The 27,190-nt window shown below is 51.3% G+C and overlaps 1 protein-coding gene across 1 annotated transcript in view; it reads left to right on the forward strand.

Moving 5' to 3' along the window:
- Positions 1-27,190, forward strand: part of kcnh2b (potassium voltage-gated channel, subfamily H (eag-related), member 2b) — a 99,926-nt gene that overhangs the window by 13,536 nt on the left and 59,200 nt on the right. Inside the window, exons 3-4 of the mRNA XM_060824075.1 lie at positions 21,421-21,582; positions 24,674-25,051. Coding sequence (XP_060680058.1) covers positions 21,421-21,582; positions 24,674-25,051 — 540 coding nt within the window. The remainder of the gene's footprint in view (positions 1-21,420; positions 21,583-24,673; positions 25,052-27,190) is intronic.

Below are 27,190 nucleotides of genomic sequence, written 5' to 3' on the forward strand. Positions count from 1 at the left end.
GGAGATGGTCCCATTTTGTCTGTGTTTCTGTACGACTGAGATGATCTTGTTTCTTTTTAATTAACTACACCTGGTGGGTCCATTGCTTTGAATTTTCTTATTGAAATCTATTGGTTTGATGTATTCCAAATACCTTCTTAAATGTCTTCCACTGTACCACCGTTAACCTAAGCCTGAATGAATGAATTGAATTGATTGTCCCGTGTACCGGGGCTCAGTGAGAAGCTTTGTCTTGTGAGCAACACAGGCAGGTCCCAGAGTTAAGGAGCATCAATAGTAAATAACAGGGAAACAGCGGCAAACACTAAAACACAGGGACAGGGGAATGTTAAGAGTTTGTGAGTCCATTCAGTATTCTAACAACGGTAGGGTAGAAACTGTTTCAAAACGTGTGTGTGTGTGTGTGTGTGTGGAGCTGGGGGGGGGTGTGTGTGTGAGAGCTGGGGGGGGTGTGTGTGTGTGAGGTGGGGGGGGTGTGTGTGTGTGTGGAGCTGGGGGGGGGGTGTGTGTGTGTGTGTGGAGCTGGGGGGGGGTGTGTGTGTGAGAGCTGGGGGGGGGTGTGTGTGTGTGAGAGCTGGGGGGGGTGTGTGTGTGTGTGTGGAGCTGGGGGGGGGGGGTGTGTGTGTGTGTGGAGCTGGGGGGGGTTGTGTGTGTGTGTGGAGCTGGGGGGGGTAGTGTGTGTGTGTGGAGCTGGGGGGGGTAGTGTGTGTGTGTGGAGCTGGGGGGGTAGTGTGTGTGTGTGGAGCTGGGGGGGGGTAGTGTGTGTGTGTGGAGCTGGGGGGGGTAGTGTGTGTGTGTGTGTGGAGCTGGGGGGGTAGTGTGTGTGTGTGGAGCTGGGGGGGGTAGTGTGTGTGTGTGGGGGGAGCTGGGGGCGTAGTGTGTGTGTGTGTGGGGGGAGCTGGGGGCGTAGTGTGTGTGGGGGGAGCTGGGGGGGTAGTGTGTGTGTGTGTGTGTGTGTGGGGAGGTTTTTGTATGTTGCCAGTTCAGTTTAGTTAGTTTTCTGCTTTTGTGATCTTGAAGTGATAGAGTCATACAGTCATAGTGTCCAACCAGTCCGTGCCAAACATAATCCCAAACTAGACTGGTCCCGCCTGCCTGCTCCTGGCCCAGATCTCTCCAAACCCTTTCCTAATCGTGTATCTATCCAAATGTCTTTTTAATGGGCAATTGTATCACTCCCGCAAGAAGGTCATTCCACACACAAACTACCCTCTGTGTAAAAACTTTGCCTGTCATGGATCTCTTTAAATCTCTCTCCTCTCACTTTAAAAATGTGCCCCTGGTCTTGGAATCCTCCATCCGAGGGAAAAGGCAACTATCCTTCACTCTATCTATACCCTTATTATTTTATAAACTCCTATCAGATTGCATCTCAACCTCCCCTGCTCCAGTCAAAAATAAGTCCCAGCTTTTCTTCATTACTCCAACTTTCCCTGCCTGGCAACATCCTGATAAATCTCCTCTGAATCCTCTCCAGTTTACTAATATCCTTGCTATAACTGGGTGACCAGAACTGGTCACTGTATTCCAGAAGAGACTTCACCAATGTCCTGTACAACCTCAACATGACTTCCCAACTCCTAAACTCAAAGGACTGAGCAATGAAGGCATGTGTGTCAAATGCCTTTTTAACCACCCTCTCTATATGTGACAGATGCTTCAAAGAATTATGTACCTGCACCCCGGGTCCCTCTTTTCTACAATACTACCCAAGCCCTACCATTAATTGTACAAGTTCTACCCTTGCTTGTTGTATTCAAATACAATACCTCGCGTTTATCCAGATTGAACTCCACCTGCTATTTTCCAGCCCATTTTTAAAAGTTTACAATACCAGTCTCGGACTGACTCTACTCTCCCACAAACTGAAATAAATTGGAGTTGTATTATTCCTGCTGCTCCATGCATTCAGATACAGGCCTTCGTTTTACTGCTTCATCTGTTTTTGTATTCTCTGGATGTAGATTTACTTTTCAATTTGTACTCCCTGTACTTTCCCTATACATTGGCCATTTCCGAAATGAATTCCTTACTTACTTGCCTCTTTTCAACTCTTTGATTTACTCCATCCTTGTAGATTTAATCCCGTGCCCTCAGGATTCAGTTTAAAACCCTCTCTCTGTCTCTGGTCCCAGGACGGTTCAGGTACAGACTCTCACTTTCAGCTTCCCTTTCCCAGCTGCAGTATCCTCAGGGTTGGTCCCCACGTGTACCTTCTCTGACTGCACCAGGTTTCAGTCAGCGCTGGGACTACAGCCATTCACAATCAGTTCAAACAATTCCGACCCTGGAACCAAAAATACAATCTCTGAATCTGAAGTGATGCCAAATTGGGGAGTGAATGGGGACAATACAACCAATGAACTTGTAGAATTCCCAAATGGTTGGCTGTGATGTGAAATGCTGCTGTAGTGAGGAAGATAAGATGCTCCCATTACCTGGAAAACAGCTCTCAATGAGCAGCAAAACCTGGGAGAACATCTCAGACTCATCACTGACATCATGCATATTAATAAGGTCCTGGATATTCAAACCAAACATTAGGTTTTATTTCTAGAAGGCCAGCATCATAAAGCAGGTAAGATCTGCTTAAACTCTATTAAACTTGGGTAGACCACATTTAGAGAATTCTGTGCAATTCTGGTCACTATGTTATAAACTGGAGAGGGTCCAGAGAGAAAATTGACCAGGAAGAGGAACAGAGATTGCTGGAGAAACTTTGCAGATCTGACAGAATCTTCTAACTTACAATGTTCTGTACAGCCATCGAGTCATAGAGATGTACAGCATGGAAACAGACCCTTCAGTCCAACCCGTCCATGCCAACCAGATATCCCAACCCAATCTAGTCCCACCTGCCAACACCTGGCCCATATCCCTCCAAACCCTTCCTATTCATATACCCAACCAGATACCATCTCTGAGTATGGCCACATTTCTCTAAGCAACAAGTTTCTGAGGAAGGGCCACTGGACCCAAAACATTAACTCTGTTTCTCTCTCCATGGATGCTGCCAGACCTGCTGAGTTTCTCCAGCAATTTCTGTTTGTTTCCAATTTCCAGAATCTGCACTTCTTTGGGTTTTATTAAAACAAGTTCCACATCTTTTTATAAATGTTCTGCTTGCTTATTTTGATGAGGAACTTTACACCTTCCACATGATATTCTATCGACCACCCCACTGGGCACTCACTGAACGTGTGCAGTCTCTGTGTCTTCCTCAGAGCCCACATTCCTCCTGGGTTTGGATCACTGGCCAGTGTGGTCACATTACTCTCTGTCTCTGTGTAAGTTCAGAAGGAATTAGGTATTGTTCTGATCAAAGGAGAAAACAGGAACACAGTATTGAGTTGGGATGATCAGCTGTGATTGTATCGAATGGCAGAGCAGGATTGATGGGCTGAATGGCCAACCTGTGCTCCAATTTGCTGTGTTTCCTGCCAAATTGAAAATGTCCCATTTTTACCCATTCCCTGCTTCCTGTCCATTTACCACAGAGAGAGGGAGAGAGAGCTCAGGGGGAGAGGGAGAGAGAGCTCAGGGGGAGAGGGAGAGAGAGCTCAGGGGGAGAGGGAGAGAGAGCTCAGGGAGAGAGGGAGAGAGAGCTCAGGGAGAGAGGGAGAGAGAGCTCAGGGAGAGAGGGAGAGAGAGCTCACGGGGAGAGGGAGAGGGAGCTCACGGGGAGAGGGAGAGGGAGCTCAGGGAGAGAGGGAGAGGGAGCTCAGGGAGAGAGGGAGAGGGAGCTCACGGGGAGAGGGAGAGGGAGCTCACGGGGAGAGAGGGAGAGGGAGCTCAGGGAGAGAGGGAGAGGGAGCTCAGGGAGAGAGGGAGAGAGAGCTCACGGGGAGAGGGAGAGGGAGCTCAGGGGGAGAGAGGGAGAGGGAGCTCAGGGAGAGAGGGAGAGAGAGCTCAGGGAGAGAGGGAGAGGGAGCTCAGGGAGAGAGGGAGAGAGAGCTCACGGGGAGAGGGAGAGGGAGCTCAGGGGGAGAGAGGGAGAGGGAGCTCAGGGAGAGAGGGAGAGAGAGCTCAGGGAGAGAGGGAGAGAGAGCTCAGGGAGAGAGGGAGAGGGAGCTCACGGGGAGAGGGAGAGGGAGCTCAGGGAGAGAGGGAGAGGGAGCTCAGGGAGAGAGGGAGAGGGAGCTCAGGGGGAGAGGGAGAGAGAGCTCACGGGGAGAGGGAGAGGGAGCTCACGGGGAGAGGGAGAGGGAGCTCAGGGAGAGAGGGAGAGGGAGCTCAGGGAGAGAGGGAGAGAGAGCTCACGGGGAGAGGGAGAGGGAGCTCACGGGGAGAGGGAGAGGGAGCTCAGGGAGAGAGGGAGAGAGAGCTCAGGGAGAGAGAGCTCAGGGAGAGAGGGAGAGGGAGCTCACGGGGAGAGGGAGAGGGAGCTCACGGGGAGAGGGAGAGGGAGCTCACGGGGAGAGAGGGAGAGAGAGCTCACGGGAGAGAGGGAGAGGGAGCTCACGGGGAGAGGGAGAGGGAGCTCACGGGGAGAGGGAGAGGGAGCTCACGGGGAGAGAGGGAGAGGGGAGAGAGAGAGCTCAGGGAGAGAGGGAGAGGGAGCTCACGGGGAGAGGGAGAGGGAGCTCACGGGGAGAGGGAGAGGGAGCTCACGGGGAGAGGGAGAGGGAGCTCAGGGAGAGAGGGAGAGGGAGCTCAGGGAGAGAGGGAGAGGGAGCTCACGGGGAGAGGGAGAGGGAGCTCACGGGGAGAGGGAGAGGGAGCTCAGGGAGAGAGGGAGAGGGAGCTCACGGGGAGAGGGAGAGGGAGCTCACGGGGAGAGGGAGAGGGAGCTCAGGGAGAGAGGGAGAGAGAGCTCAGGGAGAGAGGGAGAGGGAGCTCAGGGAGAGAGGGAGAGGGAGCTCACGGGGAGAGGGAGAGAGAGCTCAGGGAGAGAGGGAGAGGGAGCTCACGGGGAGAGGGAGAGGGAGCTCACGGGGAGAGGGAGAGGGAGCTCAGGGAGAGAGGGAGAGAGAGCTCAGGGAGAGAGGGAGAGGGAGCTCAGGGAGAGAGGGAGAGGGAGCTCACGGGGAGAGGGAGAGAGAGCTCAGGGAGAGAGGGAGAGGGAGAGAGAGCTCACGGGGAGAGGGAGAGGGAGAGGGAGCTCACGGGGAGAGGGAGAGGGAGCTCACGGGGAGAGGGAGAGGGAGCTCACGGGGAGAGGGAGAGGGAGCTCAGGGAGAGAGGGAGAGAGAGCTCAGGGAGAGAGGGAGAGGGAGCTCACGGGGAGAGGGAGAGGGAGAGGGAGCTCACGGGGAGAGGGAGAGGGAGAGGGAGCTCAGGGAGAGAGGGAGAGGGAGCTCACGGGGAGAGGGAGAGAGAGCTCACGGGGAGAGGGAGAGGGAAAGAGAGCTCACGGGGAGAGGGAGAGGGAGCTCACGGGGAGAGGGAGAGGGAGCTCACGGGGAGAGGGAGAGGGATAGACAAACAAAAGGACATGCTGAACCAGGTGTGAAGGACAGGTTTAATGTTTTGTTCATTTTGTGGGACATGGGGGTCACTGACTGGCCCCAGTATTTACTGCCCCTGTCCCTAGTTGCCCCTTGAGAAGGTGGGGGTGAGCTGCCTTCCTGACCCGCTGCAGTCCATGTGCTGTGGGTAGACCCACAATGCCACCATCTGTTTCCTGTGTGTGATCCTGATGCCTGTGGGTCAGGGATTTCCTGCTGGGTGGTTATCCCAGTGCAGATATCTCCGGCTGAATTTCTGGTGGTGTTGGCAAGGTTCCTCAGTCCAGACAGGAATGCTGGAAGAGTGTTGAATCACAGGTGTACAGCACAGGAACAGACCCTTCGGCCCATCTTGTCTTTGCCAACTAGTTATCCTAAACTAACCTAGTCCCATTTGCCAGCACCCTGATGAATATTCCTGTAAATTGATTTGAATTGAATTGATTGTCCTGTGTACCGGGGCTCAGTGAGAAGCTTTGTCTTGTGAGCAACACAGGCAGGTCCCAGAGTTAAGGAGCATCGATAGTAAATAACAGGGAAACAGCGGCAAACACTAAAACACAGGGACAGGGGAATGTTCAGAGTTTGTGAGGCCATTCAGTATTCTAACTACAGGGTAGGAACCGTTTCGAAACCGGCTGGTGTGTGTGTTCAGGCTTCTGTACCTTCTCCCTGATGGTAGAGGCTGTAGAAAAACATTGCCAGGGTGTGATGGATCTTTGAGAATGCTGGCAGCCTTTCCTTGAGAGCGGGCCTGGTAGATGGATTCTATAGATGGGAGGGTGGCCTTTGTGATTGTCCAGTCCGAGTTCCCCACTCTCTGTAACTGTCTCCGATCTCACATGGTACAGTTACCATACCAGGTAGTGATACACCCAGACAGAATGCTCTCGCTGGCCCACCTATAAAAGTTGGTAAGGGTATTTGCTGTCATGCTAAATTTCCTCAGCTGCCTGAGGAAGAGGAGATGTTGGGCCTGGAAATGGCTGGAGAAACTCAACAGATCTGGCAGCCTCTGTGGATAGAAAGCAAAGCTAACATTTTGATCCTACCAGGGGTAATTAGGGAAGGGGAATAAACACTGTCCCAGCCCACTGTCTCCATCCAATGGATCATGAAAACACTGAGCAAAGCCATCCTGATCGTTTATACCGAGTCATTGAAGAAGTCCTTCAGTGCATTGAGTCTGCACCAACCCGTCTACACACGCCCCACCCTCCAGCATTACACCCAAAGCACTGAACGCTGGGATATTTCAGGTGTGCAGTTTCCTGTCTCACTCCCATCACCCTCTGGGTGAAAACACTTTACCTCAATCCTCTCTAAACTTCCTGCCTTTTACCTTCAAATGGTATTGCCTTGTTATTGACCCTTCAGTAAGGGAACAGCTGCGTCCTATCCAGTCGGTTCATGTCCCTCATAATCTTACACCCCTCCATCAGGCCCCCCCTCAGCCCTCTGTGCTGTCAGCTGAGGCTATCCAGCCTCTCTCCGTCGCTGAAATACTCTAACCTCGGGAACATCCTGGTGAATCTCATGTGCACATGTTCCAGTGTAATCCCACCTTCCCCATGGTGTGGGGACCAGAATTACAGAATTTGGGCGGCACGGTGGCACAGTGGTTAGCACTGCTGCCTCACAGCGCCTGAGACCCGGGTTCAATTCCCGCCTCAGGCGACTGACTGTGTGGAGTTTGCACGTTCTCCCCGTGTCTGCGTGGGTTTCCTCCGGGTGCTCCGGTTTCCTCCCACAGTCGCAAAGATGTGCGGGTCAGGTGAATTGGCCATGCTAAATTGCCCGTAGTGTTAGGTAAGGGGTAAATGTAGGGGTATGGGTGGGTTGCGCTTCGGCGGGTCAGTGTGGACTTGTTGGGCCGAAGGGCCTGTTTCCACACTGTAAGTAATCTAATCTAATAGTAAGTAATCTAATACATCCAATCCTTCAGGTGTGGCCTCACTGAGCTCCAGGCCGGTCCTAACATCATCTCCCCGCTCTGATCAGTTCGCCCTTGGCTGATGGGGGCAGATCTCCTGCCTGGTGCCGTGTGACTGCAGTGGCTGTGGTTCCAGGTTCCCCCAGGGATGGGGGAAGGGTGTTTGCTGGGTGATGCAGTGTCTGGAGTATGGTCTGTCCCAGCAGCTTTGTGAATGATGATCTGTTATTGAGTTTGTTGCAGTGTTTATTGTAAAGGGCACGAGTGATGAGACTGTGAGTTCACTCGGAGGTAATCCACACTACCTCACCTCATGGCTCAGGGTTATTGAGAAGGCAGGAAGGCCGAGAGAGATGGGACAAGCTAAGTCCGTCCCCTTCCCCCACTCTCCCCTACCCTCTCTCTCCCTCTCCCTCTCCTCCTCTCCCTCTCTCTCCACCTCTCCCACTCCCTCTCCCTTCCCCTCTCCCCCTCCCCCTCCCATCTCCCTCTCCCCCTCTCTCCCTCTCCCTCTCCCCCCCCCCCCCCCTCCCCCCCCCCTCTCTCTCTCCCTCCCTCCCCCTCTCCCCCTGCAGCTCTCAGCTCCTGGTTGGCCCAGAGCCCGGAGTGTGAGACTGTGCAGTGCTGGAATGATGCTGCTTTGGGAAAGTCGAGGGAAGTGGAAAGTTTGTCAGAGCGTCCTCATTAATCACAGGCAGGGCAGTGTCAGGGAGTGACCCTGGGGAATGTTGGAGCTGGGGGTAGGGGATGACACGGAGAGCCGATAGGATTCCCCCCACCCCACCCTTCTCCAGCCGCCGTCAATGCAGTCCGTCTCACTCCAGCCTCCCCACCTGTTCCTACAGAAAGCTCCAAATACAGACACACACACACCCACACGCACACCCACACAGACACCCCCACACAGACACCCCACACAGACACCCCCACACAGACGCCCCCCCACAGACGCCCCCACAGACGCCCCCACAGACGCCCCCACAGACGCCCACACAGACACCCACACAGACACACACACCCACACTCAGTGCTCATGGGGGTTAGAGAATTCTTGGGGGGCACAATCCCCAACTCAGAGCAAAGGAGGGAGCTATCCCCCAGGAACAGAAGCCTCCACTCAACCTGAGAACCGTTCACTACCAGTATAGTGTCTGTGTGTGTCTCTGTGTGTGTGTGTCTCTGTGTGTGTGTGTCTCTGTGTGTGTGTGTGTGAGCACGTGTGCGTGGGCATGTGTGTGCCTCACATCAGCAACACTGCCCAGGGGCACACTGCGCCAAAACACAGTCTCATTACAATGGAGGCAGGTACACATCACCCCCAACCCCCTATCCCCCTCCCCCATCCCTATCACAACCCGTATTCCCCACTCCCCACCCCCTCTCCCCCACATCCATATCCCACACACTCTCCGCCATCCCACCCCCTGCCCCCCAACCCACACCCTCTTCCCCATCCAACACACCCCAATTCCACTCCCCCACATCCATTAACACCTCTCCCCCATCTGTCAACCACTCTCCAAATCACTACCCCCTCCTCACATCTGCCTCCAGAGTGTAGAGGGAGCTTTACTCTGTATCTAGCCCCGTGCTGTCCCTGTCCTGGGCATGTTTGATGGGGACAGTGTAGAGGGAGCTTTACTCTGTATCTAACCCCGTGCTGTCCCTGTCCCTGGGAGTGTTTGATGGGGAGAGTGTAGAGGGAGCTTTACTCTGTATCTATCCCCGTGCTGTCCCTGTCCTGGGGATGTTTGATGGGGGACAGTGTAGTGGGAGCTTTACTCTGTATCTAACCCTGTACTGTCCCTGTCCCTGGAAGTGTTTGATGGGGGACAGTGTAGAGGGAGCTTTACTCTGTATCTAACCCCGTGCTGTCCCTGTCCTGGGGGTGTTTGATGGGGCCAATGGGTCAGGTTGAGGGGGTGTTGGATGGAGGATGGAGATTCGGAGACTCCCGGGTTCCTGGCAGTTTGGTTAAAGGGGGTTGGGGATGATGAAGTAATGATTAGCTGTGCTCAGTGAGGCCAGGCCCGCGATGCTGCTGTAATTAACTGTCCCTGACGATGGTCCTCGCGGTCGATAACGAATGAACTGCTTTCATCATCGCTCCAGACGGAATCTTCACAATCAGACCCTGTCTCAGGCATGTCCGAAACTCACAGGGTCTCCAGTGAGGGAGGAGGGTCATGCCCTCTGTCCCTGGACTATACTCCTGACCCCTGGCAGGAAGGGGGGGGGGGGGGGGTGCAGAGTGACGGGGTATAAAGGAGGGGGTCAGGGTGATGGGGTATAAAGGGGGGCAGAGTGACGGGGTATAAAGGAGGGGGTCAGGGTGATGGGGTATAAGGGGGGGCAGGGTGACAGGGTATAAAGGGGGGGCAGAGTGACAGGATATAAGGGGGGGCAGGGTGACGGGGTATAAAGGGGGGGAAGAGTGACGGGATATAAGGGGGGGGAAGAGTGACGGGATATAAGGGGGGCAGAGTGACGGGGTATAAAGGGGGGGCAGGGTGATGGGGTATGGGGGGGCAGAGTAACGGGGTATAAAGGAGAGGGGGCAGATTGTAAATTTGGAGCAGGCCATTCAGCCCTTCCATTCAGCCTGCTCCTCTATTCATTGTGGTTACGGCAGCTCATCAAACTCTAGAAGCTGTTCCTGTTTCTCTCAGCAAACCCTCTGATCCCCTTGGGGCTGGGGCTGGGGCAGGACCTGGGTCTGGGGCTGGGCCTGGGCCTGGGCCTGGGGCAGGGCCTGGGGCAGGACCTGGGTCTGGGGCTGGGGCTGTATCCAGCTCCTCGTGAATGTTCTGTGGCCGGGAATTCCACAGGCTCCTCACGCTCTGTGTGAAGACATTTCTCCCCATCTCAGTCCGAAATGGTTTATCCTGTATCCTTTAGACCGCAAACCCTCAGTCGTCACAACACCCTTTCTGTGTTTACTTGTCTCATCCTGTTAGAATTCTATAGGTTTCTGGAGAGATTCCATTCCATCCTCCTTCATTCTCCCAAACTCTAGTAAATCTGGTCCTAACTGAATCAGTCTCTACTCAAATGTACATGAGGCTATTCAGTAAGCTCAGAGCCCATGGTGTTAGGGGTAAGGTATTGACATGGATCAAGGATTGGCTGGTTGGCAGGAGGCAGCGAGTGGGGATAAAGGGATCTTTCTCAGGATGACAGTCAGGGCCTAGGACAGTTCCACACCGGTCAGAATAGGGAGCACAGCTGTTCACATTGTACGTGAATGATGTGGACAAAGGGACTGCAGGTATTGGTGCTCAGTTTGCTGATGAGACAGAGATAGCTGGAGCGCCCGTGAGTGTTGAGGAACTGGGGGAACTGCAGAAGGGCTGGACAGGCCGAGAGAGTAGAAAAATGAGAGGCAGATGGAAGGCAGAGCGGGAAAGTGTGAGGTTATGCACTTTGGGAGGAAGAGTAGAGGGTTAGACTGTTTTCTAAATGGGGGAAAAGCTTTGGAAATCTGCAGCACAAAGGGAGGTTTGGGAATCCTAGTTCAGGATTCTTTTATGGTTACTGTGCAGGTTCAGTGAAGGGTTATGAAAGTGAATGTAGTGTCAGCAATTATGTTGAGAAGGTTAGAATACAAGAGCAGAGATGTACTGCTGAGGCTGTATAAGGCTCTGGTCAGACCAGGGGCAGGTCTGAGGCCCATATCTAAGGGAGATTGAGGCCCGTATCTAAGCGAGATTGAGGCTGTATCTAAGGGAGGTTGAGGCTGTATCTAAGGAAGATTGTGCTGATGTTGGGAGTCCACAGGAAGAATATTCAAAAGAATGGTTCTGGGGACGAAGGGCTTGTCACGTAGGGGGGTGTTGGGGACTCTGTCACGTGGGGGGTGAGGACTCTGTCACAGGGGGGTGTTGAGGTCTCTGGGTCTGTACTGGATGGTGGTTAGAAAGATGAGGGGATCTGATTGAAACTCGGAATACAGAGATAAACTGGTCATGGTCACAGTCACGGTCACGGGCACAGCCTCCGAGTGAAGGGACTGCCCTTTGGAACTGAGATGGGAAGGAAGTTCTTCAGACAGTGTTGACTCTGTGGAGCTCATTCTGCAGAGAGCTGAAGAGGCCAAGTCATTGCGTGTGTTTACGACAGAGCTAGGTGGGTTATTGATTAGTAAGGGGTTCAAGGGTTAGGGGAGAGGGCCGGAGAATAGGGTTGAGAAACTTATCAGCACTTTACTCAGAGAGTAGCGGCTTAGAACGCACTGCATATAACAGTATAGACTCACCAACTTTCAGGGCATTTAACTGGTCATTGGATAGACATGTGGACGAGAATGGAATAGTGTAGGATAGATGGACTTCAGATTGATTCCACAGGTCGGCCCAACATCGAGGGCCGAAGGGCCTGTGCTGTACTGGAATGTTCTATGGTCAGATGGGGGAGCAGACTCAATGGACCAAATGGTCCAATTCTGCTCCTGCACCTTATGGTCTTCTTCAATTGGTGGATTAGGATGTTATTGTCATGGATACTCCAATAAAGGAATATAGTGGAAAGTTCACAACATAGCCATTCCAAACACCATCTTAGATACAAATGTACTCAGTACAAAATCCAATAACTTTCCCCAACACTACTTCCTGACTAATTCTGATTACTTTCAGTTCCTCCCTCTCAATAAATCCTGTGTTCCCGAACATTTCCGGGAAGTCACTCGTGTCTTCCTTTGTCAATACTGAACCAAAGTGTGTATGTAGTTGATCAATCCTTGTTTGTTCCCCATTCTAAATTCCCCTGTTTCTGACAGTAATGTTTTCACATCCCAATAGAAGCTCTTATCGTCAGGTTTTATGTTCTTTGCAAGTTTCCTCTTGTTTTCTATTTTCTCCTTAATCAGTCCTTTGTCCTCCTTTGCTGAATTCTAAACTGCTTCCATTTCTCTGGTCTGTTGTGTCTCTGACCAATTTATATGCATCTTCCTTGGATCTAATATTATCTTATTTTTCCCTTCTACACCATGGTTTGGTCACCTTTTCCATAGGAATGAGCAAGCGCTGGAGTTCACTAATGCCCTTTTTAAATGTTTACCATTGCCTTTCCACTGTTATCTCTTTACGGAACGTTCCCCAATCTATCAGAACCAACTTGCGCCTCATACCATAGCAGTTTCCTTCATTTAGATTCAAGATCCTAGTCTCAGAATCAGCTACATCTCTCTGCTTCTTAATGAGGAATTCTACCATATTAGGGTCACTCCTCCCCACGGGGCCTTACGCAGCTAGATTATCAATTATTTCTTTCTCATTACACAATACTAATCTAGGATGGCCTGATTTCCAGTTGATTCCTCAATGTATTAGTCCAGAAAACCATTCCTTATACATTCCAGGAATTCCATCTCTTTAGTATTCTTACTAATTTGATTTGCCTAATCCATGTGTAGATTAAAGTCACCCATAATTATAGACATTCCTTTATAGCAACCTAACTTCCTGGTTAATGCCATCCCGATATCACCCCTATAGTTTGGGGGTCGGTATACAACATATATTAATGTTTTATGTCTCTTGATGATTCTCAGCTCTGCACATACAGATTCCACATCATTGGAGCTAATATCCTTCCTCACTATTGTGTTAATGTCCTCTTTGACCAGCAATGTATATCCACTGCCCTGTGCTTTCTGTCTGTCTCCTTGTCTGTCCTTCTAACATGCTCCCCCCCCCATCATGGGGACATGTGTAAATTTAGCTGCTGTGCTTTCGCTGTCCTTCCTCACTGCTGCGTTTAGATTGACATCTATTTTTGGAATGCTCCTTAGATCCTCGGCAGTGAAGGCCGTTATAAAATACATCTTCAATTAATTCCTGAATATCCATGATTAATTCCCTAGTCTCACCTTTTATAATCATCCAACACTTTGTTAACTTTCTGACTTTTTTATATTTAACCAGCTTCCCCCCCATGCTCTGAGTTTTTCTCCCTGAATAATCTTTACTCAGTCGAGAAACTTTCTCTCTGTCCTGGTCCTTTCTCAGACAAAAGTAACATCAGTCTGCACCAAAGTGATCCCCAGTCACCTGCCTTCCTTTCCTGATTCTAAACCCTGAATCCTCCCTCCTTTTTCCCCATCTCCCTGTAGGAGTTACCCCATTCTGCCTGAGGAAGTGTCTCTGTTCCCCATTGACCAGATCCCAGTTCATGTTCAGGTCACTGAAATCCCCACATTCTTGTTTTTGTTTTATCGGTGAATGAGGCTAGAAGTGGCTGTTCATCCTCCGTCTCTCCCCCTGGCTCACTCCGGCTCCCTCCCCTCGACTCCCTCTGACTCCCTCCCAGTAGACAGAACACTCCCAGGAGGCTGCGTGTTCCTGAGCTCAGCACCATCTTGTCTCTTCAACACTGGGCGAATTGGAATTCTTTCTTTAAGCAGTGTTTTGAACCTCCCACTCTCCTGCTTGTCTGAACTCCCTTTTTCGGTAATTATTACCCAGACCGATATCCCGTGGAAAATTGACCCCCTCTTGGATTTGTTCACAGGGTGGGAGTGTCTCTGGTCATCTCGAATTGTTCTGGAGAGGGTGTTCTGAACACTGACTCTGAATATCACACCAACATTCCTCAACATTTTCAATGCTGCTTTTCATTTCTGTTCTAATGGGATTTAATAAAACATGGGCTGGGAACACGAGACACTAATTAACAGTTTCTATTCTCATCTTGAGGTCAGCACTGATCACTGAGAATCCAGACTGATGCATCGATCACTCAGTACACAGTCACCTTTCAAGGTGGGCACATAGAGATTAGGAATGAGAGTAGACCATTCAGCCCATCCAGCCTGAACAAAGAACATTACAGCACAGGAACAGGCCCTTCGGCCCTCCAAGCCTGCACCGATCCAGATCCTCTGTCTAAACCTGTCGCCTATTTTCTGAGGATCTGTAGCCCTCTGTTCTCTGCCCATTCACGTATCTGTCTAGATGCATCTTAAATAATGCTGCTGTACCTGCCTCTACCACATCTGCTGGCAAAGTGCTCCAGGCACCTACCTCCCTCTGCGTGAAGAACTTTCCTCATATCTCTGCCTTAAACTTCTCCCCACTCATCTTGAACTTGTGACCCCTAGTAATTAAGTTCCCCACTCTGTGAAAAAAATCTTCTTGCTGTCCACACCGTCTACACCTCTCATGATTTTGTAGACCTCAACCAGGTTACCCCTCAACCTCTATCTTTCTAATGAAAATAATCTTAATCTACTCAATCTGTCTTCATAGCTAGTTTCTAGACCAGGCAATATCTGGTAAACCTCCTCTGTACCCTCTCCAAGGCATTCACGTCCTTTTGGTAATGTGGTGACCAGAACTGTACGCAGTATTGCAAATGTGACCAAACCAAAGTCTTGTGCAACTGTAACATGACCTGCCAACTCTATCGACCTGCGTTGCCACCTTCAGTGTAAAGTGGACCTGAACAGCCAGATCACCCTGTAGTTGAATTTTCCCCAGGGCTTTTCCATTTACCATATCGTTTGCTCTTGAATTGGATCTTCCGAAATGCATCCTCTCACATTTGCCCAAATTGAATTCCATCTGCCATTTCTCTGTTCAGCTCTCCAATCTATCTATATTCTGCTGTATTCTCTGACAGTCTCCATCTCTATCTGTTACTCCACCAATCTTAGTATCATCTACAAACTTGCTAATCAGAGCACGTATATCTTCCTCCAGATCATTTATGTATATCACAAACAACAGTGGTTCCAGCACGGATGCCTGTGGAACATCACTGGTCACAGGTCTCCATTTTTGAGAAAGTCCCTTCCACTACTATTTTCTCGCGTGCTCGCTCTCTCTCTCGCTCTCTCTCTCCTGTTGCCCAGCCAGTTCTTTATCCACCCAGCTAGTGCACTCTGGACCCCATGCGACTTCACTTTCTCCATCAGCCTACCATGGGGAACTTTATCAAATGCCATATATATGACATCTACAGTCCTTCCCTCATCAATCAACTTTGTCACTTCCTCAAAGACTTCTATTAAGTTGGTAAGATATGACCTTCCATACATAAAACCATGTTGCGTATCACTGATAAGCCCATTTTCTTCCACATGACAATAGATCCTATCCCTCCGGGACCTCACCCATGTTCAAGGATTCTGCAAAGATTCCTGTTAAGGCACCAGCTATTTCTTCTTTCTCTTCCCTCAGTAACCTGGGATAGATTCCATTTGGACCTGGCGACTTGTCCACCTTAATGTCTTTTAGAATACCCAACACTTCCACTCTCCTTATGCTGACTTGACCGTAGTAATTAAACAGAAGGGCTTATGCTCGAAACGTCGAATTCTCTATTCCTGAGATGCTGCCTAACCTGCTGTGCTTTGACCAGCAACACATTTGCAGCCGTAGTAATTAAACATCTATTCCTAACCTCAACATCCGTCATGTCCCTCTCCTCTATGAATACTGATGCAAACTATTCATTAAGGATCTCGCCCTTTTTCTCTGACTCCACACCTAACTTTCCTCCTTCTCTTGTTACCCTCTTGCTCCTTATAAATGAATAAAAGGCTTTTATTAAGGATTTTCCATAACCCTGTTTGCTAAAGATATTTCATGACCCCTTTCAGCCCTCTTAATTCCTCATTTCAAATTGGTCCTACATTCCCGATATTCTTCCAAATCTTCGTCTGTCTTCAGTTGCCTAGACCTTATGTATGTTTTCTTTTTCCTTTTAGCTCGTGTCACAATTTCACCTGTCATCCGTGGTTCCCTAATCTTGCCATTTCTATTCCTCATTTTCACAGGGACTTTCCTGTCCTTCACTCTAATCAACCTCTCTTTAAAAGCCTCCCACATATCTTCAACCAGCTGCTCCCAATTCACGTTCACCAACTTGGTCGAATTTTGGTATAGTTGGCCTTTCCCCAATTAACATTCTTCGTTTAGGACCGCTCTCGTCTTTGTCCATGAGTATTCTAAAACTCATGGAATTGTGATCACTATTCCCAAAGTAATCCCCTACAGAAATTTCAGCCGCCTGGCAGTGCTCATTCCCCAACAGCAGATCCAGTGTGGCCCCTTCCTGAGTTAGAGATTTACATATTGCTCTGGAAACCCCTCCTGGATGCTCCTTAGAAATTCTGCTCCATCTGAACCTCTAAAACGAAGTGAATCCCAGTCAATGTTGGGAAAATTAAAATCTTTTATCATCACCACTTTGTTGCTCCTACATCTTTCTGTAAGCTTTTTTGTATTATATTTGTACTTGTACCTCATGGTCGCTATTGGGAGGTCTGTAGTACGGCCTCAATATTGTCACCTCACCCTTCCTATTTCTGAGCTCTGCCCATATCGCCTCACTGTTTGAGTCTTCCATAGTGCCCTCCTTCAGCACAGCTGTGATAGCCTCTCTGACCAGTAATACAACTCCTCCACCCCTTTTACCTCCCTCTCTAACCCACCTGGAGCATTGATATCCTGGGATATTTAGTTGTCAGTCATGCCTTTCCCTCAACCAAGTCTCATTATTAGCAATAACATCATACTCCCAGGTACTAATCCAAGCCCTAAGATCATTTGCCTTACCTATTACACCTCTTGCATGAAAACAAATACACCTCAGACTACCTATTCCTTTGCGTTCATCATCATCTCCCTGCCTACTCTTCCCCTTAGTCACGCGGACTTCATGAACTAATTCTTTACAGGCTTTAGTTTCTACCTCCTTACTGTCCACTAACCACCTCATTTGGTTCCCAACCCCCTGCCACATTAGTTTAAACCCTCCTAACAACGTTAGCAAAAGTACTGCCAAGGACGTTAATTCCAGTAAGGCCCAGGAGTAGACCATCCAATTTGTATTAGTCCCACCTCCCCAGAACTGGTCGCAATGTCCCAAACATTTGAATGCCTCCTTTCTGTACCATCTCACAAACCACACATTCATCCTGCCTATTGGGTGGCTTAGTGGGCGGCACGGTGGCACAGTGGTTAGCACTGCTACCTCACAGCGCCAGGGACCTGGGTTCATTTCCCGACTCAGGCGAATAACTGTGTGGAGTTTGCACGTTCTCCCCGTGTCTGCGTGGGTTTCCTCCGGATGCTCCAGTTTCCTCCCATGGTCCAAAGATGTGCGGGTCAGGTGAATTGGCCATGCTAAATTGCCCGTAGTATTAAGTAAAGGGGTAAATGTAGGGGAATGGGTGGGTTGCGCTTCGGCGGGTCAGTGTGGACTTGTTGGGCCGAAGGGCCTGTTTCCACACTGTAAGTAATCTAATTGTTTCAGTTCTACTCTGACTAGCATGTGGCACCGGTAACAATCCTGAGGTTACTAACTCTGAGCTCCTACTTTTTAACTTGGCTCCTAACTCCCAAACTTCTGCTTTTAGGACCTCATCCTGTTTTTAACCTATATCATTAGTGCCTATATGCATCATGACAACTGGCTGTTCACCCTCCCCTTGAGAACGTTCTGCAGCGAATCGGAGACATCCCTGACCCACGCACCTAGGAGGCAACATTCCCTTAGGGAGTCTCATTTTTATCTACAGAATGGCCTATCTAATCCCATTACAATTGAATGCCCTGTGACTATAGCCCTTCCACTGTTTCCTGCCCTTCTGTACAGCAGAGCCAGTCATGGTGCCATGAACCTGGCTATTGCTGCCTTCCCCTGGTGAGCCATCTACCCAACAGCGTCCAAAGCGGTACACCTGTTTTGGGGGGAGATGACTGCAGGGGACACCAGCACTGCATTCCTGCTCTTTCTCTGCCTTTTGGTCACCCATTCTATTTCTCCCTCAGCAATCCTAATCTGTGATGTGACCAATTCACTAAAAGTAGTTAGTGACCACCTCAGCATCAAGGATGCTCCAAAGTGAGTGTATCTGCAGCTCCAGAGCTGTCATGCGGTCTAACAAGAGCTGTAGCTGGACATGCTTCCTCCATGTGAAGGAGCCAGGGACATCAGCTGCGTCCCAGAACTTCCATGTTGAGTAAGAGGAGCATAACGTGGGTCTGAGATCTGCCATTTTTAATCTTAAACTTAACTTCGTCCAAATTGGTGTGGACTTGTTGGGCCGAAGAGCCTGTTTCCACACTGTAGGGATTCTATGATTCTAAATATAATATCATATAATAGATAAATGAGAAAGGAAAAACAGAAACGTTTTTGCCAACCACATCACTCCCTCCACCCCCCCCCCCCCCCCCATCCTCCCCACCCCCACCCTCTGTGTGAGAGCTCCGAGCACAGGGACTGGGGTAATGACGAAGGGTGTTTGTTAATTGCCCAGAAAGCGGGTCAGGGCCAGGGGACGAGTCTCTGGTGGGGGAGGGGGGAGGTGGGGGGGGGGTTCCCCATTGAGGGGGGTGGGGGCTGGGGGCTGGAGGGGGATAACCCTTCACACAATAACGTGACTGTCGCTGCTCTCCACTGACAGGCTGTTTGTTTTAAAAGGGAGTTGTTGAGCAGCTGCCATGTTGTGGAGAGAGGGTTAATATTTTGTGTGGGAGTTGGTCAGTGAGTGAGAGAATGTACAATGTCTCACAGACACACTCTCTGGAATGGAGGCTTCTCATACTCTCCCTGAACATTGAACGTATAACATTACAGACCCCTCGGCTCTCAATGTTGCGCTGACCTGTAAAATTAATCTGATGCCCATCTGACCTGAAACGTTCCATTATTATTCCTATGTATGTCCAATGCCCATTTAAATGCCCCTAACACACACTACTGTTACAGGCAGAGCATTCCACACCCCGACTACTCTCTGAGTAAAGAAACTACCTCTGACATCTGTCCTACATCTATCACCCCTCAATTTAAAGCTATGCCCCCTCATGCTCACCGTCACCATCTGAGGAAAAAGGCTCTCCCTGTCCACCCTATCTAACCCTCCAATTATCTTATATGTCTTGATTAAGTCACCTCTCAACCTTCTGTCTAATGAAAACAGACCAGTTCCCTCAGCCTTTCCTCGTAAGCCCTTCCCTCCATACCAGGCAACATCCTGGTAAATCTCCTCTGAACCCTTTCCAAAGCTTCCACATCCTTCCTATAATGCAATGCCCAGAACTGTACACAATACTCCAGGTGCAGCCGTACCAGTGCCCTGTACAGCTGCAGCGTAACCTCATGGCTCTGAAACTCAATCCCCTGACCAATAAACACCAACACACCATATTCCTTCTTAACAACCCTATCAACCTGGGTGGCAACTTTCAGGGATTTATGCACCTGGACACCGAGATCTCTCTGTTCATCTGCACTGCCAAGAATTTTACCATTAGCCCAGTACTCTGTATTCCTGTTATTTCTTCCGAAGTGAATCACCTCACACTTTTCCACATTACACTCCATTTGCCACCTCTCAGCCCAGCTCTGCAGCTTATCTATGTCCCTCTGTAACCCGCAACATCCTTCAGCACTATCCACAGCTCTGCCTACCTTAGTGTCATCCGCAAATTTACTAACCCATCCCCAAAACAGATCCCTGTGTTACACCACTAGTAACTGAACTCCAGGATGAACATTTCCCATCAACCACCACCCTCTCTCTTCTTTCAGCTAGCCAATTTCTGATCCAAACACTAAATCCCCCCCAATCCCATGCCTCTGTATTTTGTGCAATAGCCCACCGTGGGGAACCTTATCAAACCCCTTACTGACATCCACATACACCACATCAACTGCTTTACCCTCATCCACCTGTTTGGTCACCTTCTCAAAGAACTCAATAAGGTTTGTGAGGCATGACCTACCCTTCACAAAACCGTGCTGACTATCCCTAATCAAATTATTCCTTTCCAAAGGATTATAAATCCTCTCCCTTCCCATTATCTCCCAATCCAACACTTGCCCAGCAGCACTCTGATTAGTATCTCACTGACCAGAAACTCACTCAGGACACAACACAGGGAGGGACACTCTACCTATTTACACTGAGAGGGAACCCCCATCAGGACAGTCTGCATCAAACACAGTGGCAGGCCGGAGGCTGGGGGAACACAGCAAGGCAGGCAGCATCAGGCAGGACAGGCAGGAAGCTGGGGGAACACAGCAAGGCAGGCAGCATCAGGCAGGACAGGCAGGAAGCTGGGGGAACACAGCAAGGCAGGCAGCATCAGGAGGGACAGGCAGGAGGCTGGGGAACACAGCAAGGCAGGCAGCATCAGGAGGGACAGGCAGGAGGCTGGGGGAACACAGCAAGGCAGGCAGCATCAGGAAGGGGGCAAGTCAATATTTCTTCAGGACTGGGGTCGGGTGTGGGGGAAGCTGCCAATGAAGGGGGTGTCAGGAGTATGTTGGTGAAGTGATGATAGATGAAGACAGGTGGAGGGTATGACCTGTTGGTCACTGGGAGGAATGATTCCAGTTGGTGGGTGTGAGGAGGGGGCGGCTGGGAATTGGAATTGAGGCCTGGGGAGGGAGGTGATGACCATCCTTGGCTTCTTCCATTGTCAAAACAAACCACAGCACCGATTGGAGGGTTAACCCCTCGTCTTCCACTTGGTCAGCCTCCAGCCCGGAGGACTCGACGTTGAGTTCTCCAAATTCACATAACCTCCCTCCCATCCCCCGACTCCCTTCCCCACCCCTCCCCCACCCTTCCATTCCTTCCTGCTACCAAGCAGATTCATTCCTCCTATTGACCGACTCGGTCATACCCATTACCTATCCCCACTTCACCACCCTGCCCACATTACCCCCTTTATCTGCAGCTTCCCCCAAACCCACCCCCACACCCACCCCCACCCCCACCCCCAATCCTGAAGCAGGGTCACACTCGAAACATTGACTTCTCCACCTCTTGATGCTGCCTGCCTTGCTGTGTTCCTCCAGCCTCCTGCCTGTCCGTCCTGATGCTGCCTGCCTTGCTGTGTTCCCCCAGCCTCCTGCCTGTCCCTCCTGATGCTGCCTGCCTTACTGTGTTCCCCCAGCCTCCTGCCTGTCCCTCCTGATGCTCGAGGTTAGATACCGAGTCTAATCCCTTGCCAGTATCCCCCTGAAGCAGTAGCTGTGTTGGTATTGGAGCAGTGACCTGTGTGATTGTTCCTCTAGGTTCCTGCTTCCTGTGCCTAGTGGATGTTGTTCCTGTTCGGAGTGAGAATGGTTCTGTCATCATGTCCATCTTGAATTTCGAGGTAACGTTGGAGAAATCGCTGCTGGACTCTCTGGACACCAACTGGAATGAGAAGTTCCTGTCCCCGTGGTGTGCTGCAGGTATGACCCTGGACACACTCAGCTCTGCGCCCCCTCGCCCTGTCGCTCATCACAAACATGGGCCACCCTGGTGACCCTCAACCTGGCTGAGCCCAGCCCCTGGCCCCAACCACACCCCTCCCCACCAACCACCCCAACCCCTAACCCCTGACCCTACCCCTCCCCATCAACCACTCTAACCCCTAACCCCTGACCCCAACCCCTGACCACACTCGTGCCCACCAACCACCCTAACCCCTGACCCCTGACCCCAGCCCCTGACCACGCTTCTCCCCACCAACCACCCCAACCCCTGACCCCTGACCACATCCCTCCCCACCAACCATCCCAACCCCTGACCCCTGGCCGCACCCCATCCCACTAACCACCCCAACCCCTGATCCCTGATCCCAACCCGTGACCACGCCCCTCCCCACCAACCCCGACCCCTAACCACACCCCTCCTCATTGACCAATCAACCTTTGACTCCTGACCACGCCCCTCCCGACCAAATGCCCTCATCCCTGACCTCCGACCTGACCACCCATGATTATCACCCACCACAACCCCTGAGCCTGCTGTGATCATCCCCTCCCACTGACCAGTCCACCTCCTGACCCCTGATCCCTGACCTAATCAACACTCCTCACTGACCATCCTGATCACTGACTTGACCACTCTCCTCCCAGATCCCCCTCTGACCCCTGACCATTCCCCTACCTGTCTGCCATGTCTCTCACCACCTGGATGACTGGTCCCACTGATCCATGCCTCTCAATGCTGGATTGTGTTGCCCATCATTCAGAATCCCACCGTCTTCCGGCATTCCCTCAATTCCATACCTGAGCCGATAGTTCCGAGTCAGTGATCTTCCTGTCACAATGGACTGCAGTCACACGGGAGCATTTACCCTTCTGAGGATTGGTGCTGTTTATGATTCCCTCCTGTCACTCAGTCAGAGTTACTCGACACTACACAGGTCAAAGCAGCCCCCACCCAACTGGCACCACATCCACAAACACCCCCTCCCTCTGCCCCCACCGACACTCAGTAACAGCAGTGTGTACCATCCCTTCCCTCCCCTCACCCACACTCAGTAACAGCAGTGTGTACCATCCCCTCCCTCCCCCACCCACACTCAGTAACAGCAGTGCGTACCATCCCCTCCCTCCCCCACCCACACTCAGTAACAGCAGTGTGTACCATCCCTTCCCTCCCCCACCAACCCTCAGTAACAGCAGTGTGTACCATTCCCTCCCTCCCCCACCCACACTCAGTAACAGCAGTGTGTACCATCCCCTCCCTCCCCCACCCACACTCAGTAACAGCAGTGTGTACCATCCCCTCCCTCCCCCCACCCACACTCAGTAGCAGCAGTGGGTACCATCCCCTCCCTCCCCCCACCCACACTCAGTAGCAGCAGTGTGTACCATCCCCTCCCTCACCCACCCACACTCAGTAACAGCAGTGTGTACCATCCCCTCCCTCCCCCCACCCACACTCAGTAACAGCAGTGTGTACCATCCCCTCCCTCCCCCCACCCACACTCAGTAACAGCAGTGTGTACCATCCCCTCCCTCCCCCACCCACACTCAGTAACAGCAGTGTGTACCATCCCCTCCCTCCCCCACCCACACTCAGTAACAGCAGTGTGTACCATCCCCTCCCTCCCCCACCGACACTCAGTAACAGCAGTGGGTACCATCCCCTCCCTCACCCACCCACACTCAGTAACAGCAGTGTGTACCATCCCCTCCCTCCCCCACCCACACTCAGTAACAGCAGTGTGTACCATCCCCTCCCTCCCCCACCCACACTCAGTAACAGCAGTGTGTACCATCCCCTCCCTCCCCCACCCACACTCAGTAACAGCAGTGTGTACCATCCCCTCCCTCCCCCACCGACACTCAGTAACAGCAGTGGGTACCATCCCCTCCCTCACCCACCCACACTCAGTAACAGCAGTGGGTACCATCCCCTCCCTCCCCCCACCCACACTCAGTAACAGCAGTGTGTACCATCCCCTCCCTCCCCCACCTCCCCCTCAGTAACAGCAGTGTGTACCATCCCCTCCTCCCCCACCCACACTCAGTAACAGCAGTGTGTACCATCCCCTCCCTCCCCCACCCACACTCAGTAACAGCAGTGTGTACCATCTACAAGATGCACTGCAGAAACTCACCAAAGACCCTCAGACAGCACCTTCCAAACCCACAGCCACTTCCATCGAGAAGGACAAGGGCAGCAGATACATGGGAACACCACCCCCTGCAGGTTCCCCTCCGAGCCCCTCACCATCCTGACTGGGAAATAGATCACCGTTCCTTCACTGTCTCTGGGTCAGAATCCTGGAATTCCCTCCCTCAGGGACATTGTGGGTCTACCCACAGCACATGGACTGCAGCGGGTCAGGAAGGCAGCTCACCCCCACCTTCTCAAGGGGCAACTAGGGACGGGGCAATAAATACTGGGCCCAGCCAGTGATGCCCATGTTATTAGAGTGGATTGATGAGGCCAGATTGTGGAGTAAATTATGGATCAGAGCAGACCCCTCAGTACATTTTCAGACGGTAGCCTAGACCCTGACGCTTCCTTATGTTCGGGGTCGGTGTGATGTGAATGTTCCCGATGTGGGGTGACTGGTCACACTGCTCCACATTAAATATTACACAATGTGTTGAAACACTATCATTACAATTCCAACAAAAGGAAGAGCAATTTAGAACGACTTAACGATTGGAAAACGTAACTGAACAATGGGTGCTGTAACTATGACTAATTAACTGTTCCAATACAGTAACATCCCAGAAACACGCCCCTTGGCAAATACAGACACAGATTCTCAGATACAGTTCTCCAATGCAGCAGGAAGCAATATTGAGACATTTCACAGACACTCGCTGAACTTTCCAACTCTGTTGAGACCCCAAGAGCTGTTAATGTTACTGAGGAACCCACAACCCAAAACTCAGATCTCTGGATCTGTGAGAGCTACCCACAACCACCCAGTCCTCCCGGGCTGTTTACACAAGGTGTCCTCAGCAGAGTCCAGTGAATCCTTTTTCAGTGACAGCGTTGTGCCAGTGGGATGAGTTTGTTGTTGTGTTTCAGGTCCGAGGCGGAACTTTCAGTTCCGACTGCCATACCTGGGCTCGGCGAGTGTGGGGAAGTTGACGTTAGCCCAGGAGGGAGCAGGCCAAGGCTTGTTGAACCTGTCCAGAGCGAGTAGTGAGTCTGTGGCTGTGGAGGGTCAGAGCCAGACCGAGGAACTCCTAGCACTGGACCCTGACGCTGAGGGAGATCCTGAACCCTCCTCCGTCACTCAGCCCCTGAACAGGCAGCTTTCCAGCTCCACCTCCACTCTCTGTCCCAGTGCCACCCCTTCCCAGGAGAGTTCCTACAGCTTCCGCCATATCTCTTCGCTCGATGACATCGAAAAGACGAGGGAAGGTGGGCTCAGAGGGTTCCGGAGCCGGCACTCCAGCACAGGTACGGATTGTGGGTGGGGCTTGGGGTGGTATCACTTGGACTACTGGGGGTGGGGGGGGAGGGGGAACCTGGGAGCAAACCCCCCACCCCACCTTCCCCTGTCCCCCCCACACCCCTACCCTATGCCCCTAGTTCCCCCCCCCATGGATTCAGGGCTGGGGTCTGGGTGGAGGGGGGAGGGGGATGTGGGGAGGGTGGGGTTGGTGTGGGGGTGGGTGGTTACTGCCTTTACCTTGAGGGAAATGTTAGACCCCCCTCCTCTCCTCCTTCCTCCCCCAGCCTCAGTCGGGTCACCTTCCCACCTCACTCTAACCTCCCACTGTCCAGTCTGGCATTGTCATGGAGACTGGTCTAGTCCAAACAAAGCCCATTCAGCCCATCAAGCCAGTACTGCTGTTCAGGGAGCTGATAGTCAATCTTTGAGCTGGTTCCATAGTTCCTCCTATCTCACAAAAATGTGACCCTAAATCTGTGGGAGACTACCTAGAATGGGCCTGCATTTAAGATGCCATCCCTTTGTTCATGTCCACACCCCCCTACCATTGAGAAGAATCCTCTGGACTCTCTCTATCCCCGGGACCCCCTCATAACAGTGTAGTGATTATAATGTGGTCAGCCAAATGGCCCTGATAGAATCTGAGTTCCGTGGTTAGGGCTGTTAATCTGGTCCAATCAGAGATCCTTGGCTGACAGATATAACCAGCCGCGTACCTTAGATTAGATTACTTACAGTGTGGAAACAGGCCCTTCGGCCCAACAAGTCCACACCGACCTGCCGAAGCGCAACCCACCCATACCCCTACATTTACCCCTTACCTAACACTACGGGCAATTTAGCATGGCCAATTCACCTGACCCGCACATCTTTGCGACTGTGGGAGGAAACCGGAGCACCCGGAGGAAACCCACGCAGACACGGGGAGAACGTGCAAACTCCACACAGTCAGTCGCCTGAGTCGGGAATTGAACCCGGGTCTCAGGCGCTGTGAGGCAGCAGTGCTAACCACTGTGCTACCGTGCCGCCCACCCTGGAGTTGTTCAGGGAGAGGTGGGCGCCGCAGGGAGTGGAGTGCATCATTTCCCCCTCCAACTCTATTTTGATTTAGTCCCTGCCCTCCCCTTCACTGTTTGTTCACACAGCGTTGCCCTTCGATGGGAAGGGCACTGCTAGTCACTGGCCACTCGGGTGTTTCCCTATTCTCCTGGTGGTGGGAATTGAATAAAGATTCATGCACCTTGTGTCTCTCACTGTGTCCCACACCTACACACACACACACACACACACACCATGGGTGCTGGGGAAAAATAAGCACTACCGCAGTTAGGCGGGAGTGTGGAAAAAAAACGATAAAAATAACCAGGAGTGTCAGTGGTTCTGCTCACTCTGAGACCTGGCTCTGAGAGAGCTGGGTCAGTGTCAGGGACTCTCCCTGTACAATAAAGGGGGGACCGGGTGTCAGGATACTGGTTTCTGGGGAATTATTTCAAATAGAACCTTTGAAGCTCGAAAACATCCACTGTAACATTCCATCCCTTTATAGTCTTTCGGGTCTGGTGTCTGGAACTGTTCACAAACGTTGCCGATGTGGTGATACAGGCCGGTATATCTGGGTACTCTGGTTAATGTGGTGTGAGTTAGCTCAGTCATTGGTTTATGTGATTACTGTGTCTCAGTGATCTGCCTACACCCATTCTGAAATCTCACTGGCCTCAGCGTTCCTTAACTTTTGGTGATGGGGTTAGGATTAGGATTAAACAAACTCAGGATCTATCCTTTCTTCAGGTGATATGTTAACTGTTGAAACAGACTGTCTCAGGGATCAGTGCTGGGGCCACATCAGTGAAGGGCATGGGGAGGGATTGCTAACTTTACTGATGGCACAAAGATCAGGGAAAAGGAGGTTCTGAAGAGAGCCCGAAAAAGCTACACATTGACAGGGTAAGTATCTGACAAATGGAGGAGAGTGTGGGAGAATGTCCGATTGTCCATTCTGTCAGGAAGTGTAACCAGGCAGAATATTAGAAGGCCTCTCTACTGACAGAAGCTTTTTCATCTGTAATTAAATCCAGTCTAATAATGATCATGGAATCATTGTCAATTTTTGTAAAACATAATCTGGTTCACTGGTGTCGGTTCGG

This window comes from Hemiscyllium ocellatum, chromosome 4 (genome assembly GCF_020745735.1).
Source record: "Hemiscyllium ocellatum isolate sHemOce1 chromosome 4, sHemOce1.pat.X.cur, whole genome shotgun sequence".
NCBI classification, from domain to species: domain Eukaryota; kingdom Metazoa; phylum Chordata; class Chondrichthyes; order Orectolobiformes; family Hemiscylliidae; genus Hemiscyllium; species Hemiscyllium ocellatum.